The sequence below is a fragment of the Sparus aurata genome, chromosome 4, assembly GCF_900880675.1.
Source record: "Sparus aurata chromosome 4, fSpaAur1.1, whole genome shotgun sequence".
NCBI classification, from domain to species: Eukaryota; Metazoa; Chordata; class Actinopteri; order Spariformes; family Sparidae; genus Sparus; species Sparus aurata.
The window spans coordinates 34039038-34053073 of NC_044190.1; the positions used below are offsets into that span (position 1 = coordinate 34039038).

General features: G+C 41.4%; 1 protein-coding gene across 3 annotated transcripts in view; it reads left to right on the forward strand.

The window, feature by feature from the left end:
• Positions 1 to 14036, forward strand: part of hcn4 (hyperpolarization activated cyclic nucleotide-gated potassium channel 4) — a 77190-nt gene that overhangs the window by 16227 nt on the left and 46927 nt on the right. For all 3 annotated transcript variants that reach the window (XM_030413241.1, XM_030413240.1, XM_030413239.1), the window contains one exon: positions 12703 to 13126. In XM_030413241.1, coding sequence (XP_030269101.1) covers positions 12703 to 13126 — 424 coding nt within the window. The remainder of the gene's footprint in view (positions 1 to 12702; positions 13127 to 14036) is intronic.

The following is a 14036-nucleotide window of genomic DNA, read 5'->3' on the forward strand; positions in this document are numbered from 1 at the left end:
AAAATGATGATCCCATCCTGATTTGGATATCTCCTCATACACTCCCCTCTCCCTGGTTGTCCCTGCGCTTCAGTCTTTATATGTTGTACAGAATCTCCTTTTCTTGCACTGTTTCCACATTTTCTCTCTCCCCCTCATGTTCTTATTTCAATGCCCTTCTCTCCCTTGTCGCCCTTTGACCTCAGATCCCCGTTTTTCAGAGATGGATAGAAAGGGCTTTCATTGTGGCTGCTCCATTTGCTGATTGCAGCAGCTGAACTGGTGAAGATAATGGCCCAGTACTGGGGCAGCCCAGAGCAAGGGCACAAGGTGATGGTGTACAGTGTGACCAGCTCCTGATATTATAGAGAGTACACTATCTCAGGACTTCATCTGCATTAAGAGAAAGCCCACCGCTACATCTCTCTCTCTCTCTCTCTGGCTCTCTCTGCTGTCCAACAGAGGAGGTTGGTGCGTTCAGTCTGGAGAAACTGGCCAGTGTCTCTGTGGCTGGCTGTCAGGGGACTCCTTTGACATGACCCCAAGGACCTTGTGGGAGATAACAAGGCATCATGATAAAACACAGATGCAATTAGTGGCAGGATGACAGCCCATGACGCTGGAGTGCAGATACTGGCATATGCTAGTAGGATAAGTGCATGCTGATGGCACCGGCTAGAGAGCTTTCTGTCCTCTCAGTGTCTTCTGCTGTACAGCCCTGCCACTCACCGTCTGTCTGTTTTTTTTCCCCACAGAGGACACATTTATTTGCTGACTACCGTGTACAGTTTTTGTTCCTCGGAGCAGATAGGTAACAGGTCGCGCTCTGGGAAGCTCTGAAGGACTCTACAGGGCCGCAGAGACAAGGACAGGGATACTGAGTAGCCACTGGTGGCGCCAGGCACCAGAAACAAACCCCCCCCCCCCCCCCAAAAAAAAATCCCACTGATATGAGAAGGGGACAGGAGACACAGACTTGGCTACTTTGCAGCATTCTCCTCCGCGGGCTCCCTGATTACGTCTGGTCAGATCGCAAAGTGGCTCTGGTGATTTCATGATTTAGCCAGGGCTCTTAAGTGCACACTTCTGAGCAGTGCACACATCAGAGCAGGTTTAGGCTGGACTTATTTCAGTGAGAGGATCTGGGACATTCTTCAGTGTTTTGGACTGACGCTGTAGAGAATTTAGAGCATTTCACTGAGATGGTTTGCCCGGTTTCGGACCTCTGAACAGCTGCCCGGATCTTTTTAAATTAACATGTAGTGAATAAAAAAATAAGTGATTATTATGCTGCTGATTAGATTCCTGTTAAACCAATTAAAGAGAATCATAATTGAAGGAAATTAGATAAGTATCATCTGACCGAATTAAACTGCAACTTACAATTATTTTCGGGATTGATACATCCACTAATAGTTTTTAGAAAGTTGTTCATCACAAATTTCCCAGAGCCTTAAATTCCTTCCTGACAGTCAAAAATCCAAAGACTCTTCATTTATTTTCATGAATGACAAAGAAAAACTGTATATCTTTCCAGTTAGGAAACTTCAAAATATTCTTCAAAATATTTATATTATATACTTTTTTCTGATTAATTGATGAATCCATAAATCATTGCAGCTCTAATTATGTCATGAATCACATACATCTAATACAGACACCCTGTTAACACCTGGTTAAAATGTGATCTGTAACCGGACACTTTATGCGGATAAAGAAAAATGCATGTTAATACAAGCTTTAAATGTGTCGTTGACGGAATGTGATCGGATCTGCATTACCACATCTGGACACATTGTGTTCGGATCATAGGTAGGTGTAAACACAATCTGTACAACACTGTGTGCACCATAACATCGATACATATATTTGTTTTTAGCTGAGTAAAATGTAGGTTGTTAAAATTGAGAGAGAGCAAAAGCTGAAAGAAACACAGCTCCAGTTACTGAAACTCCATCATATTTTATCTGGTCACAGAGTAGCCTATGTGCCGGTTCTGCAACCAACCAGGGCAGCTTAATATGATATTTTAGTACGAAGAGAGAAATAACTTAATGTCTTACAAATGCTGAATGTACTGGAGGGGACAAGTAATTAATAATTTGTCACAGACCTTGTTTCACAAAGATTCTGAAGTTACCCCTAAACTCAACAGCCCAAAAAACTCTCTGATTTTTTAAGAGAGTCTGGGGCTGATTTGCAGCCATCGTTTTTCATCAGTATATCGTGTCCAGATACAGATCACTTGGTAATGCCAGGCGCAAATGGGGCATAAATGACCCACTTAAAAGACATAACCGGAGTTAGACCTGTAGCTAAAAGGACCAGCATCCTGTTTTTCAGTTGATCATATTTCACAGAAATGACCACTGATCACTGAATACTAATTCTAGATCCATTTTTACTGTGTGATTCTAAAAATCACGTCGATCCATTTCAGAGTGATATCACGCTTCCCTCTCGTGCTCCGAGTGTTGGTGCTCGTGCTTCCTCCTTCTTTTACATTTGTCAGTTCTTCCCTTTAGTGGGTCAGAGCACTATCTGTTTGAAAATGTTCCACTGCAGCGGATTTGACATTGTCTTACGCATTGTCTTTCTCCTGGCTGTGTTGAGTAACAGTCCTAGACAGCTTTAGAGGTGAATGAAAAATCAGACGCTGTCCCCTTCCCTTGATGTCCTACCACAGAACCACTTGTAATCTTATTTATGGATCTCTCTTAGTAGTGTTAGGTAAGGTTGACTCCTTTCAGCTGATTTCGTTTCTCCTCTCCTCTCTGTAGGTATTTAGTAAATCCCTCTGTTTTCTCATAGCCTAAGGTTGGGGAGATTTGCCTCTCCCTCTGATGAAATCTTCTTAGCCTAGGTTTGATAAAGCAGTATGCCTCACCTAAATATAGCCACCTGCGACTGCACAGCCCCAGTGTCAGTGATGTGCTTGCAGTGTGCCTGCTGGCTGTGCTCAGCAAAGACAGCGTCGTTATGACAGTTCATTGGAGCGGGTGACAACAAAAATAGGATTAACCCTTTTAACCTGTTTTTTTTTCCTCTTAGACGCTTAATTCTCACTGTGTTTGCCAACTGGCTTGTTTTAAACCAATGGGCTGCACTTTTATGGGCAGCAAAGAGTTGTTTGGTTGTTACAGATGTTGTTTTGCCATGACAGACTTTATCATAGATTGCTTCCCCTTGCAGCTAAGTGAAGCTTATGTCGTACAAAAGCGTGCTTATTTTTCACTGATTTCATTAAAAAAATTGACTCAATGTGGCTGTTGCTCTCTCAGTTGTCATTTGAGTTTTATTGGTGCTACAATAACTTTTTGCTGCTAAAACACAAGATGCCTTCTAATAATTTCCAGTGCTGTATTGTCATTTCCCAACAACTTGTTAAATTATAAAATGTATGATTTTTTTGCACTTGGATTTACATAAATAGAAATTAATATATGTGTATATATATATATATATATATGTATATATATATATATATATATATATATATATATATATATATATACATATCAGAGGAGGCTCGTCCATAGAGGCAGAGGAGGTTGGTCCTCCTCTATTTTTGAGAGGCAAGAGGAAGACCAATTTTTTTTTAAGAAAGAGTAACTGCTTGAAATAAATCATTACCAAATCTCAGTATCATTTATAAAATGTTATATATATATTATATCATTAAAAAAAGTTTCTTCTTTGGAAGAAAATCCACTTAAAACGGTTGAACAGCGACAGCTGCAGACGGAGGAGACAGAGCAGTCTGTGAGAGGAGCAGGGAGCAGGAAGGTGGGGGCTAGAGGAGGACGGAGGGCTTCTGTCCTCCGTAGGAGGGATCTCCTTCCATTGACTCAATGCATTTAAGATTTTTTCATGCTGATCTATGATTGGCTAAGACACGTAATTTGACGCGCTAAGGGAGGACGTCCTCCCTTACCAATCAGCAACCAGAATACAAGATTGACAGCAGGTTGTTCCAATAACAGTTCCCAAATTTCATTCTCACATTTATACAACTGTAAACAAAAAATACTACTATGTATTTTACAGCTTTCACTGCCAGCCATGCTCGGACAAGAAATATGGAGTTTTCAGGGATATTGGAATCGGTTTCAAGGAAATATAAGCATATTTCTGAAAGAAAAAAAACTGTTAGGAGAAATCAGAGAGAAGTTCGTTTCTTTTGTTCGTCCTGCTGGAGGACATAAAGTTAGCGGCACGACCGGGACAGCAACACAGTTACAGCGCACACACTACAGAGCAGCAACAAAGCCACTGTCGTGAAGGTCATGTGTTGAGTGCTAAGATAGCACAGGCGGTAGAGCAGTTGCCTGCTATTCAGGTGACTGGGGTTCGAATCCTGAAAGAGATAGAAGTTTGTTTATTTTTATTTTTTTTGTCTTGTATATTAGCTTTTTAATGAAATGTTTTTTTAAAGAAGTCTTGTAAGTCATTGTTTTATTGCTTAATTTTCATTTAATATAAGAAAGTAGGGTTAATTAGTTGACTTGTATAAAATAACATGACACCGTGGACTGGTTTTCCTCCTGTCCTCCCCAATTTTTTCAGTCACCAGCCGCCACTTTCTTTTTTATCATAGAGATTCTAATGCAGAAAAAAAGCTTAATATTAATCAAATTCCCAATGAAGTTTGTTGTTTCAGTGCACTTATGTAATTTTGACAATAAATACATACATATCATGGTCGTACATATATAAATCATGTGTCTATTGACCTTGGAAGGATCTGAACAATTACCTGTTTTGTAGTTTGGTATTATTATATTATATACAGTATGACAACGAGTTAGTACAAGTGGAAAAACACATATTTATACATTACCATAAAACATACAGACTAAGGTTAGGCAGTCTTATTACCAGTGGTGCTCCAATCCAGATTGTTGAGCTCAAGTATTGGCCAAACGTGATGTTCCACACGATGCACCTGAAATTGTAGCTCCACTTCCTCTCCTACGTTGTTGTGCACTGTCCTCCTATGAGGTCACTTGGAGAGCAGAGGGAAAGTGCATGGGGGAGGAGCGGAGATGTAAATAAGAAAGCACTTGCTCTTGTAGTCGGTCAGTGTGTATGTTCTTCTTGTGCCTTGTAGGTACTTTAAAATAACTACTGATGCCTTTTAGGTAAGGGGTCCGTCCACCACATATGACCTTTGAATAACATAATAACATTCACTATGGCCTACTAACATTACTATAGTATGCCAAAAAAGCATAATTGAGTTACATAGGTTGTTTGAAATGCAAATGAATGACAACGTTCCAGTAATTCTAACAGGGAGGCTAAATTTAACACATAACACATGCGGAGCATTTGCGGAACGGTGGCTGCATCGCTACACTTCTACTGTAATCAAAGAAACTACCCCAGGCATGAGAGCAGCATGTAAGTGGTACGTATGTGCCACAGAGATCCCCTCTACAGTATGATTAGGCCAGTCTTCAATGTATAATTTCCATGCAAGGTGTGTGAAGTCCTCTTACACAGAAATGGTCATAAAGTGTCCGTATTTTGTCAATTTAAACTGCCAGTAAACAGGAAAGGACTCGAGCTGGCTTTAACTTTCAAGGTTTAATCACCCTGTCAACATTTCACTAACATCAGCTTTATTTAAATAAGTGTTACAATGCTCTTTATTGGTCAGTAACCCATGTATCTCCCCCTCCCCCTGCACGTTCAGTAAAAGAGAAAAACAAATTCTTGTATCCCTGACCACTTCATCCAGTCAGGACAGAGAAATCCATAAAGGGGCGGGATCTTCATATTATAATACGGATACTGGCAATGGTGGAACAGGGAAAGCTACTAATCACGGCGCTCTCAGTGACGGCATATGCTTCCAAACAGGGCCAAGCAATGAAAAATGCTTCAGGAAAAGAAAGAGGCAAAGAGAGGTGCCTGTGATGACATAGGGAGGATGGAGGGGACTGCAAAATGCAACGCAGCTGGGAAGTTAGCTAAAACGTAAACAATGCTTACAGCAGCTTTAAGTCTGTAGATGTTACCCATATTACAACAAACTTGGTTTGTTTCACAACCAACAAAAATATATATTCCACTGCACAACTGCTTTGTGAACTGTCCGCAAACGTTACATGTTCAATATAGCAAGTAATCACATAGAGCAGGTTTCATATCATGACAAAAATGTATCTTTAACAGGTTTTTAAATACTGTAAATCAGCTCGTTTGGTGGTTGATGTGCAGCACTGAGTGACCATCGTTGACGTGCTGCTCTCTCAGCCCTCAAACGGTTGATCTCACAAAGTACGCTGGAACTGTCGTGATGGCGAGGCGAAGTCAACTGGGGCATGTAGATCGACAAATGAAATTTGTCAAATTGGTGTTATTGGTGTATCAACATCTCTGCTACAAGATCTTTATCTTACGTTACAACCCTGATCAGTTTAGAAAACTGTCTAAGGAGAGAAAATGCTGAAACCGTGTCTAGGTAGCTCAGACTGAAACATGGTGTTTGTGCTGTTGATATTTAACCTGAGCCAGAATTTTGTAGGCATATATTGAGTCAGTACTTCTGAGCAGGACCCCTGATAACACAACCAAATCTTCAGAGGGAAAATGGGAGCCAACACACCCCCACATGCACACTAATACATTATTCAAAAGGGAAACTGCTTTTTGATGCAAAAACAGATACATTTCAATCATTTAATCAGCCAAAACCACATTTTTACAGTGCACAGACACTTAGCTGGTGCCCTCATGGAAGTGCAGTCTGGGAGCACCCACTGTTCTTGCTGCTGTTCCCATTCAGTCAGCGTGGCGCAGCATAAAGGCAGACACTGTTAAATGCTGTCTTCCACTTGTACCTGACATGACAGATGATCTGCTTGCATGCTTTGCCATCACTCTCCCAGCATGGAGGCCGGCAGATTAAACATCTCTACAAGGGAAAATGTAAACAAGTGCCATGCATGCATGCCAGCTCAAATGCAAACATATACTCCCTTCATACATAGATCTATAATTCTTGTCTCCCAACCCCCATTCTGCCGCCTCAATTTGAATATAGGCGTCTCTGAAAGGTAAGTGTGAGTCCATCTCAGGCTGTTTGTGGCGGCTCTCACAATCCCTTTCAGGTAGCCCGGCTGGCAGGGTGAGGAGAATGAGAGAGGCTTATCGTGTAGTTAGATGCACTCTGAGGGTGACAACATGTTCCTGCTGTCCCCGGTCAGCTCGGCAGGGACCAGAGTGGGCTGTGGCTCCGTCCCCACTGACAGCAAAATGTCAGGGCTCCCTTCATCACTACATTGTACTCTCAGCGCCACAACAACTAAGGTGTGGGCTTTTCTGACGCTTATTTTCCTCAGTGTTTTCCAATGTTTTGTTGCTTTGCTGGGCCTCTTATTTTTTTTAAGTTTGTTGCACGCTTACCATGAAAACCTGCCGTCGTGTCAGCCTTTACTTTCACTTCAGCTCAGGTCAGATTTTTTGTCTTTGCGGTCTGCCATTTACTCCCTCGTCATGCTTTGATTACATGAACACATGTACAGGGTCTGGCCAGATATGTGGCTCTCTCCTTTTATTATCACGTTTTATTATCTGATTTTATCCTACAAAAAACTGTCACGTATCTATTTTTTGAATTGTGTTTAAAACAAAGAAAAGAAATTTGATTCATGCAGAATAGCATTAATAAAACTAGACTTTTAACAATACACATTTTAAAGAAGATATGCTCATTTTCAGGTTCATAACTTTATTTGGCCTTTCTCGTACTGTTCAGTGCTGCAGCATTTTATTCCCCCTCTGTCCGAAACGTTCTTTTTTAGCTCCCGTCTCTCTAAGGCCAACCCTCCTGAACACCCGGTCTGCTCTGATTGGTCAGCGCACACATGCCTGAGCCAACAGCACGAACAACAACGGAGCAGAATCCTTAATCAAGTCTTACGTGCCAAACTTGCTGCAAGACATAAATTATGCAAATTTGTGGGATGTAGTGTGATGTCACAGAATTAAAGGTGGGGCGACTGAAGAGGCGTTTTGTTTTTCTGTGAGAGAGAGTAGCTTCTGTTGGTGCAGACTTTGACCTTTTTAACTTTCAAGACCTTTAACATGCACCATCAGCCTGTATATGATAAAGCATAATAGTTCTCCTATAACAAAAAGTATATTTTTGTGCACTAGAGTTGGGACTAGATTAGCCGACTTGAATAACATTGTAGAATGTGTTTATATTTGTTTCAGATGTGATGTTTCTTTCTCACTGAACACCCGGGAATATCACCTTCATTTCACCAGTGCTGGGTCGCTGCATTTTTCTTTCATTTTATTTCTAGACAGGTGGTATAGCACCACACAGTGTGTGAGTCTGAGATTTGGGATGCACACAGAGATATGGGATTGTTTAATGCCTTTGAAATGTCCACCTCACATCACGCATTCGCCGAACTGTATTTATAGAACAATGTTCTTCTATGTCAGGGTCCCAGTGCATACTAAAACACAGTAAATGGATCCCTGCTATGTTTAGGTTGTCTGAACTCCATTAGGATGCAACCACAAGAGTGAAAGGGAGAAATCATGAGCGTTTACTCTACACATGCATGCAAGCGCACACTCACACACACACACACACACACACACACACACACACACACACACACACACCACATGCATGTAAAAACTCAGTCTTCACATCACTGCACAGGGATTCCTATAGAGCTTCCATAAATTCTGCATACTGAGGTATTTTCCTATCCAGAGAAGTCCTCCACTAGTTGATTGGTTTAGCAAATTAATGATTAAATAGCGCTATTAAAAAAGTACCATGATCTGACTTGTTTTCCTAACTTTTTTTGTTGGAGCATGCGCTGCATTATTCTTCACATTTAGAAAGATGTATTTTCACAATGAGCGTAGAGCAGCTGCTGTTAATCTTACCAATCCTCACATCCCTGAGACAAGCTGGGCTTACTCAAACAGGTGGCAGCAATAGCTGTGTTCTGCCAGACTGACGTCCAAAGGTCTTAAACCGCATTCTGTCTTGTTATTCCTTCTGCAGAGATGTTGAGGAGCACTCCTCCAGCACTACTTTACCATTTCCCTCACTCTGTTTCCTCTCTCTGTCATTCGTACAGCTTCATGCAAGCTGAGATATTTTCTGTAAGGTTTGATTTTTTTTTTCTTTTTCTGCAAGGCAGACTTTCTTGTCAGGCCCTCAACCCAACGCTGTGCCTCTCTGTTTTTCTTGTGCTGACAGATACCCAGTTGTTGAACTCAGAGTTCATTTATTTTTATTAGCCAGGCTAGCGTCATGGCTCCAGGCATGTTAGTGTTTGTCTGCATCGTCAAATCAAAGTCTGTTTGTTCAGAACCTTTTGACCAAATACCTTGAAAATCTATTACAATCTCGTCAGCCTCAGCTGTACTCTGTGGTTAGTGCTTGTTAGCAAATGTCACCATGCTAACATGCTAAATCAAAGTATTGAACATGGTAAACGTGAATGCTTAACTTGAGCATGTTAGCATGGTAAAGATGCTCATGTTAGCATTTAACTTGAAGAACCAGCCAGCAGCCTTGTTGAACCTTTAGCTTGGCTAGTAGACTCTTACCTTGTTATAGTTTTTATTACGTTTTTGGGTTGTCCATCCATCCATCCTATTCTTGTGAATTTGATATTTCAAGAACTCCTTGATGGAATTTCTTCAACTTTGAAAGAAATGTTAACTACTGCTGGACTAAAAGATGAACTGAGGTCACTGTGACCACACAAAAATAGGATAAAAATACGAAGTGAAGACATTTTATATCCAAAAGGTCACATGTCAACTTCACTGTTTACATAATACTCTGTAAAAAAAAATGTTGGGGCAATTATTCAGTGCTACAACTCAACTGGACTGATGCGTAGAGGCAGACCCATGAGCCCTTTGTAAGACAGAGGCTTTTTTTTTTTTTTTACATTATCGTTAACTGTGGTATTCTGTATCATTTTTAGAAGCATCACATATTATATGCATACATTTGCCAAAGCTGCACTGGTTTGGAGGGGAGACTGTAAAGACTTGTAGAGGCTCATGATTTGCTGTTATACTCAGCCTAACCTCTAATATTGAAAAATATAAACATTTGATCCCAGAAAAAGTTGCATTGGTTTGGTGCGATTGTGACGTGGGAATATACAATTCCACACAATGATTATGTGACCTCAACACACGGATTACCAAACTCAAGAAAGTTTAAGTCTCATCAAACAAATGTTTACTACTGTGAACTGAATGTAATCTGATAAAAATCTTTAGTGTCCTTAAGTTTTTTAATGAACTTAAAAAGATGTATTATGTGTGTTGATACAAAGAGTAAAACAAAGGCAGGGATTTGCAGTCGTTGCTGTAAGAAACAAATAATCACTCATTGCTGGCAGAACCTGTCAAGTGTTTGTATGTGCTTCACAGCTTACTAATAGGATGTAAGTGTGCTCCCAGCGCACAGGCCAACAGTATTTGTAATATCAGGGAACATGGCAGTATAAAGAACAAATGTCATTACCTATGTTTGCCTTTTCTTCCTTTGAAGTTTTTCTTGTCCTCTTGGGCTTTCAGTCTTAACATGAGCAAACACAGTGGTGGCAAGGTTTGTCTAAATATAGCTCCACTTGACAACAAGCTGGAACAGTAGATACCCCTTTACTTTGAAGAATTCCAATTACTGTCACTGTTTCCTCAGTGTGTGTGTGCCTGTGTGTGTGTGTGTGTGTGTGTGTATGTGTGCAGCAGACGTGAAACTGATATGTGTGACTGTGTATACTGTATATTTATGTATGCATGTGTAAGCATGAGACGCTCTTGTAAACTGTAATCCGAGCACATTACACCTCAAGCGTCTGCTACCAAGCAGCCGCTATGTACTTTTTGCGATATCGTGCAGTATTATTTATTTAAAGTGGAGTATGTCCACAGATGTATCCTGTATAGTCAATGACACCTCTCTTCTCCAAAAAGGCAACCGTGACAAACAGTGACAAGGAAGAGACAGTGCTGGCCATTACTGATGTCCCGTTTATTGCTTCGTAATGCAGCTGTGAAGGAGTTTTGGCCGAAAAACAGAACATCTCTAGCATTGAAAAAAAGTCTGCACCATTTGAAAGATTTCTTTGATAGCAAGGTTTAACATCAGTGACTGTAGTAGCATCAATGGGGATATCAAAGTATAAGGGAAAAAAAACTTTTAAAGTGAATGTTTTTGTAGCATTTCATCACATCTTGAAGGACTTTAGAAAGAAAAGGCCACTTTTATCAAAGAAACTGTACATTACCCAAAATAAAAATAAAAAATGAAGACAGGGAAGCCAAAAAAAAAGATGCCTGAGAAAATCTCGGAGGAAAAACTTGAAGACACCTGATGCCAGATTATTTTTATCTGTATGTTTCTTCTCTGTGAGGCAACTGTACATTTTTACTCACATTGACTTGAATAGGACCAGAGGTCTTTATTTACGTCGTTACTAACTCTAACATACTGTGAATCACCATGAAATCTATAGATGTCAGCTGCAACAAGCAAGTGAATGGCTGTAATTACTTTTGCCTAACAAGAATGCCTCCTAGTACCCTTTCTTCCTGGTATCCTTTTTTGCTAATTTCCCATGATCCTGCTCTTGAAATTGGTTTTGCACAGAGACTAGATCTTTGTGTCCCAGTTAAAGGTGAGTGGGTAAATCATCCAAGCTCACCGGGCACGAACCCCTCATGGTGCAATCTGTCCACGAGATACCACCCTTAACACAAAAGAGCCGATCTGGATTCAATTACCAAGCCGGCAGAGAGTACAATTTATATCCAAACTCTCCGGCACGGAAGATGGACGAGGTCACAGTACAGTTTGTAATTAACAGTTAACCCTTGTTGACCTTTGAGCTGTGATTTACAGTCCAAACACAAATAGCTTTCATGTCAAGCTGCCTTCTGGCACGGTGTGGAGGTTACGTACGTATAGGTTATTATGCTATCTTTACACACCGTGTGATTATAAGCTCGCTTCCGCCACGCTTGCACAACACCCAGAGGTATTTAAGGTCAAAACAGGATAGTGATGAGACACACAGTGAGTCACATCCCTGGTTGCTCTTACAGGAAAACAACGTATCAGTCTGAAAATCTGTGGCTGGATAGATAGACAGACATTTATTTACTTCTACAATGTGTGTCAAGCAGTGGCAGTGAGTGTTGTTTTTATGTTTGGGCATTTTGGTATCAAACAAACTATGAGTTGGTTTTAAGTAGATTTAAATGGTCATTGTTTGCTTTAAAAGGTGCAGTATGTAAGAATTAGTCACCTTGAATTCATACTCCCAACAAATATAGTTTTTCACCTGAGTAACTTCTAACCACTGCTCTCTGTATTCTTTGTATACATACATGACTGTAGATACTGTTAGCTTGCTAGCTTAGCTAACCGTGCAGCCAGCCGGACAACCAGGTGATTGTTGGTGTTTTAGGCCACTTGCACAAGAGCTTGTCGGTGATACAAAACATAGCCAAAAACAGGCTAAAATGGGTCTACAAATGTACTTGGACGTACCATACCCGGGCAGACGGCCCAAGTAAAATGTCTGTGTGGGAAGCTCTGCCTCTAACTGGGCAGTATTTTTCTCAAAGTTAGCCATAGAATTTGTACTGACTTTAGCATTTTCTCTTTAAAAATTCATATCTCTACCTATCTCCATTTCTCTCTCCAACAAGGTTTTACTGGGACTTGACCATGCTGCTGCTGATGGTGGGCAACCTCATCATCATCCCCGTGGGCATCACGTTCTTCAAGGACGAGCACACGCCCCCCTGGATCGTGTTCAACGTGGTCTCCGACACCTTCTTCCTCATGGACCTGGTCCTCAACTTCAGGACGGGCATCGTCAAAGAGGACAACACAGAGATCATCCTGGACCCACAACAGATCAAGATCAAGTACTTGCGAAGTTGGTTTGTGGTGGACTTCATCTCCTCCATCCCCGTGGACTACATCTTCCTCATCGTGGAGACGCGCATCGACTCGGATTTCTACAAGACGGCGCGCGCCTTGCGGATTGTCCGCTTCACAAAGATTCTTAGCTTGCTGCGACTGCTGCGCCTGTCGAGACTCATTCGCTACATCCACCAGTGGGAAGAGGTAGGAAAATGTACCCTGATGTGTTTGCTGTGCTGATTGTCGCCCACTGTCTTGTATAATGTGTAAGATGCATGCTGGTTTTACTTGTCCTTGGCAAACTGGATTCCCTGAATGTCAACAAGCGAATTCAAACTGAGACGCAGAGATAGAGACAATTCCAAGGAAATCACAATTATTGACAATCATACAAACATGCTATTTGATGAAGCTCGTCAAACACGCAGGGCTTCACTTCCTAAATCCAATTATAATCCAAATGGTTATCCCCATGCTGGGGAGCTACTGCAAGTATGTTTGCAGAGCTCTGCACTTTCCCCCTTTCCCCTGGGAAGGAAATATGGATAGATGCTGCTTCTGATTACATCCACTCTTGAAAGGAGTGAAGAGGCTCTTTCGCCGTACCCCAGTCACCGATAAGTTGATGAAGCCGGGGTTGTTGATTAGCATTTTTCCCTCTGTGTAAGCATCCAGCTAGCAGTGGGACCACGAAACCCAGAGAGCCATTGCTGCAATACAAGCATGATTATAATTGCGGCAATAATTAGAAAAGTTTCCATCGCTCTCACTGGATGGATCTTGCTGTTTAGTCTCGGAGGTAAAAGGTGCAAAGTGAAGCATCAGAGTCTCAGCGTGGAGTCAACAAGAAGGCACGCCACTGGAGGATAATGTGGGACAGTTGGGGCGACCATGTTGGTCAGAACGTTGGGTAATTTAACAAATGCAGCTCACGAGTAGGAGGGCTTCTTGGAGGCTCAGTGCTTCGTAATAAACTGCTGTTTGTCATTCCACATATCCTCCCTAAAAACAACCAAAGCCCCCTTACAAGCTTGTATTTCTTTGAGGCGTTAGAAGTGTGGGTTGGAGGCTTTAGCTCGGGGTTTAGTGTCTCTATGAAGAGCACTTGGACACA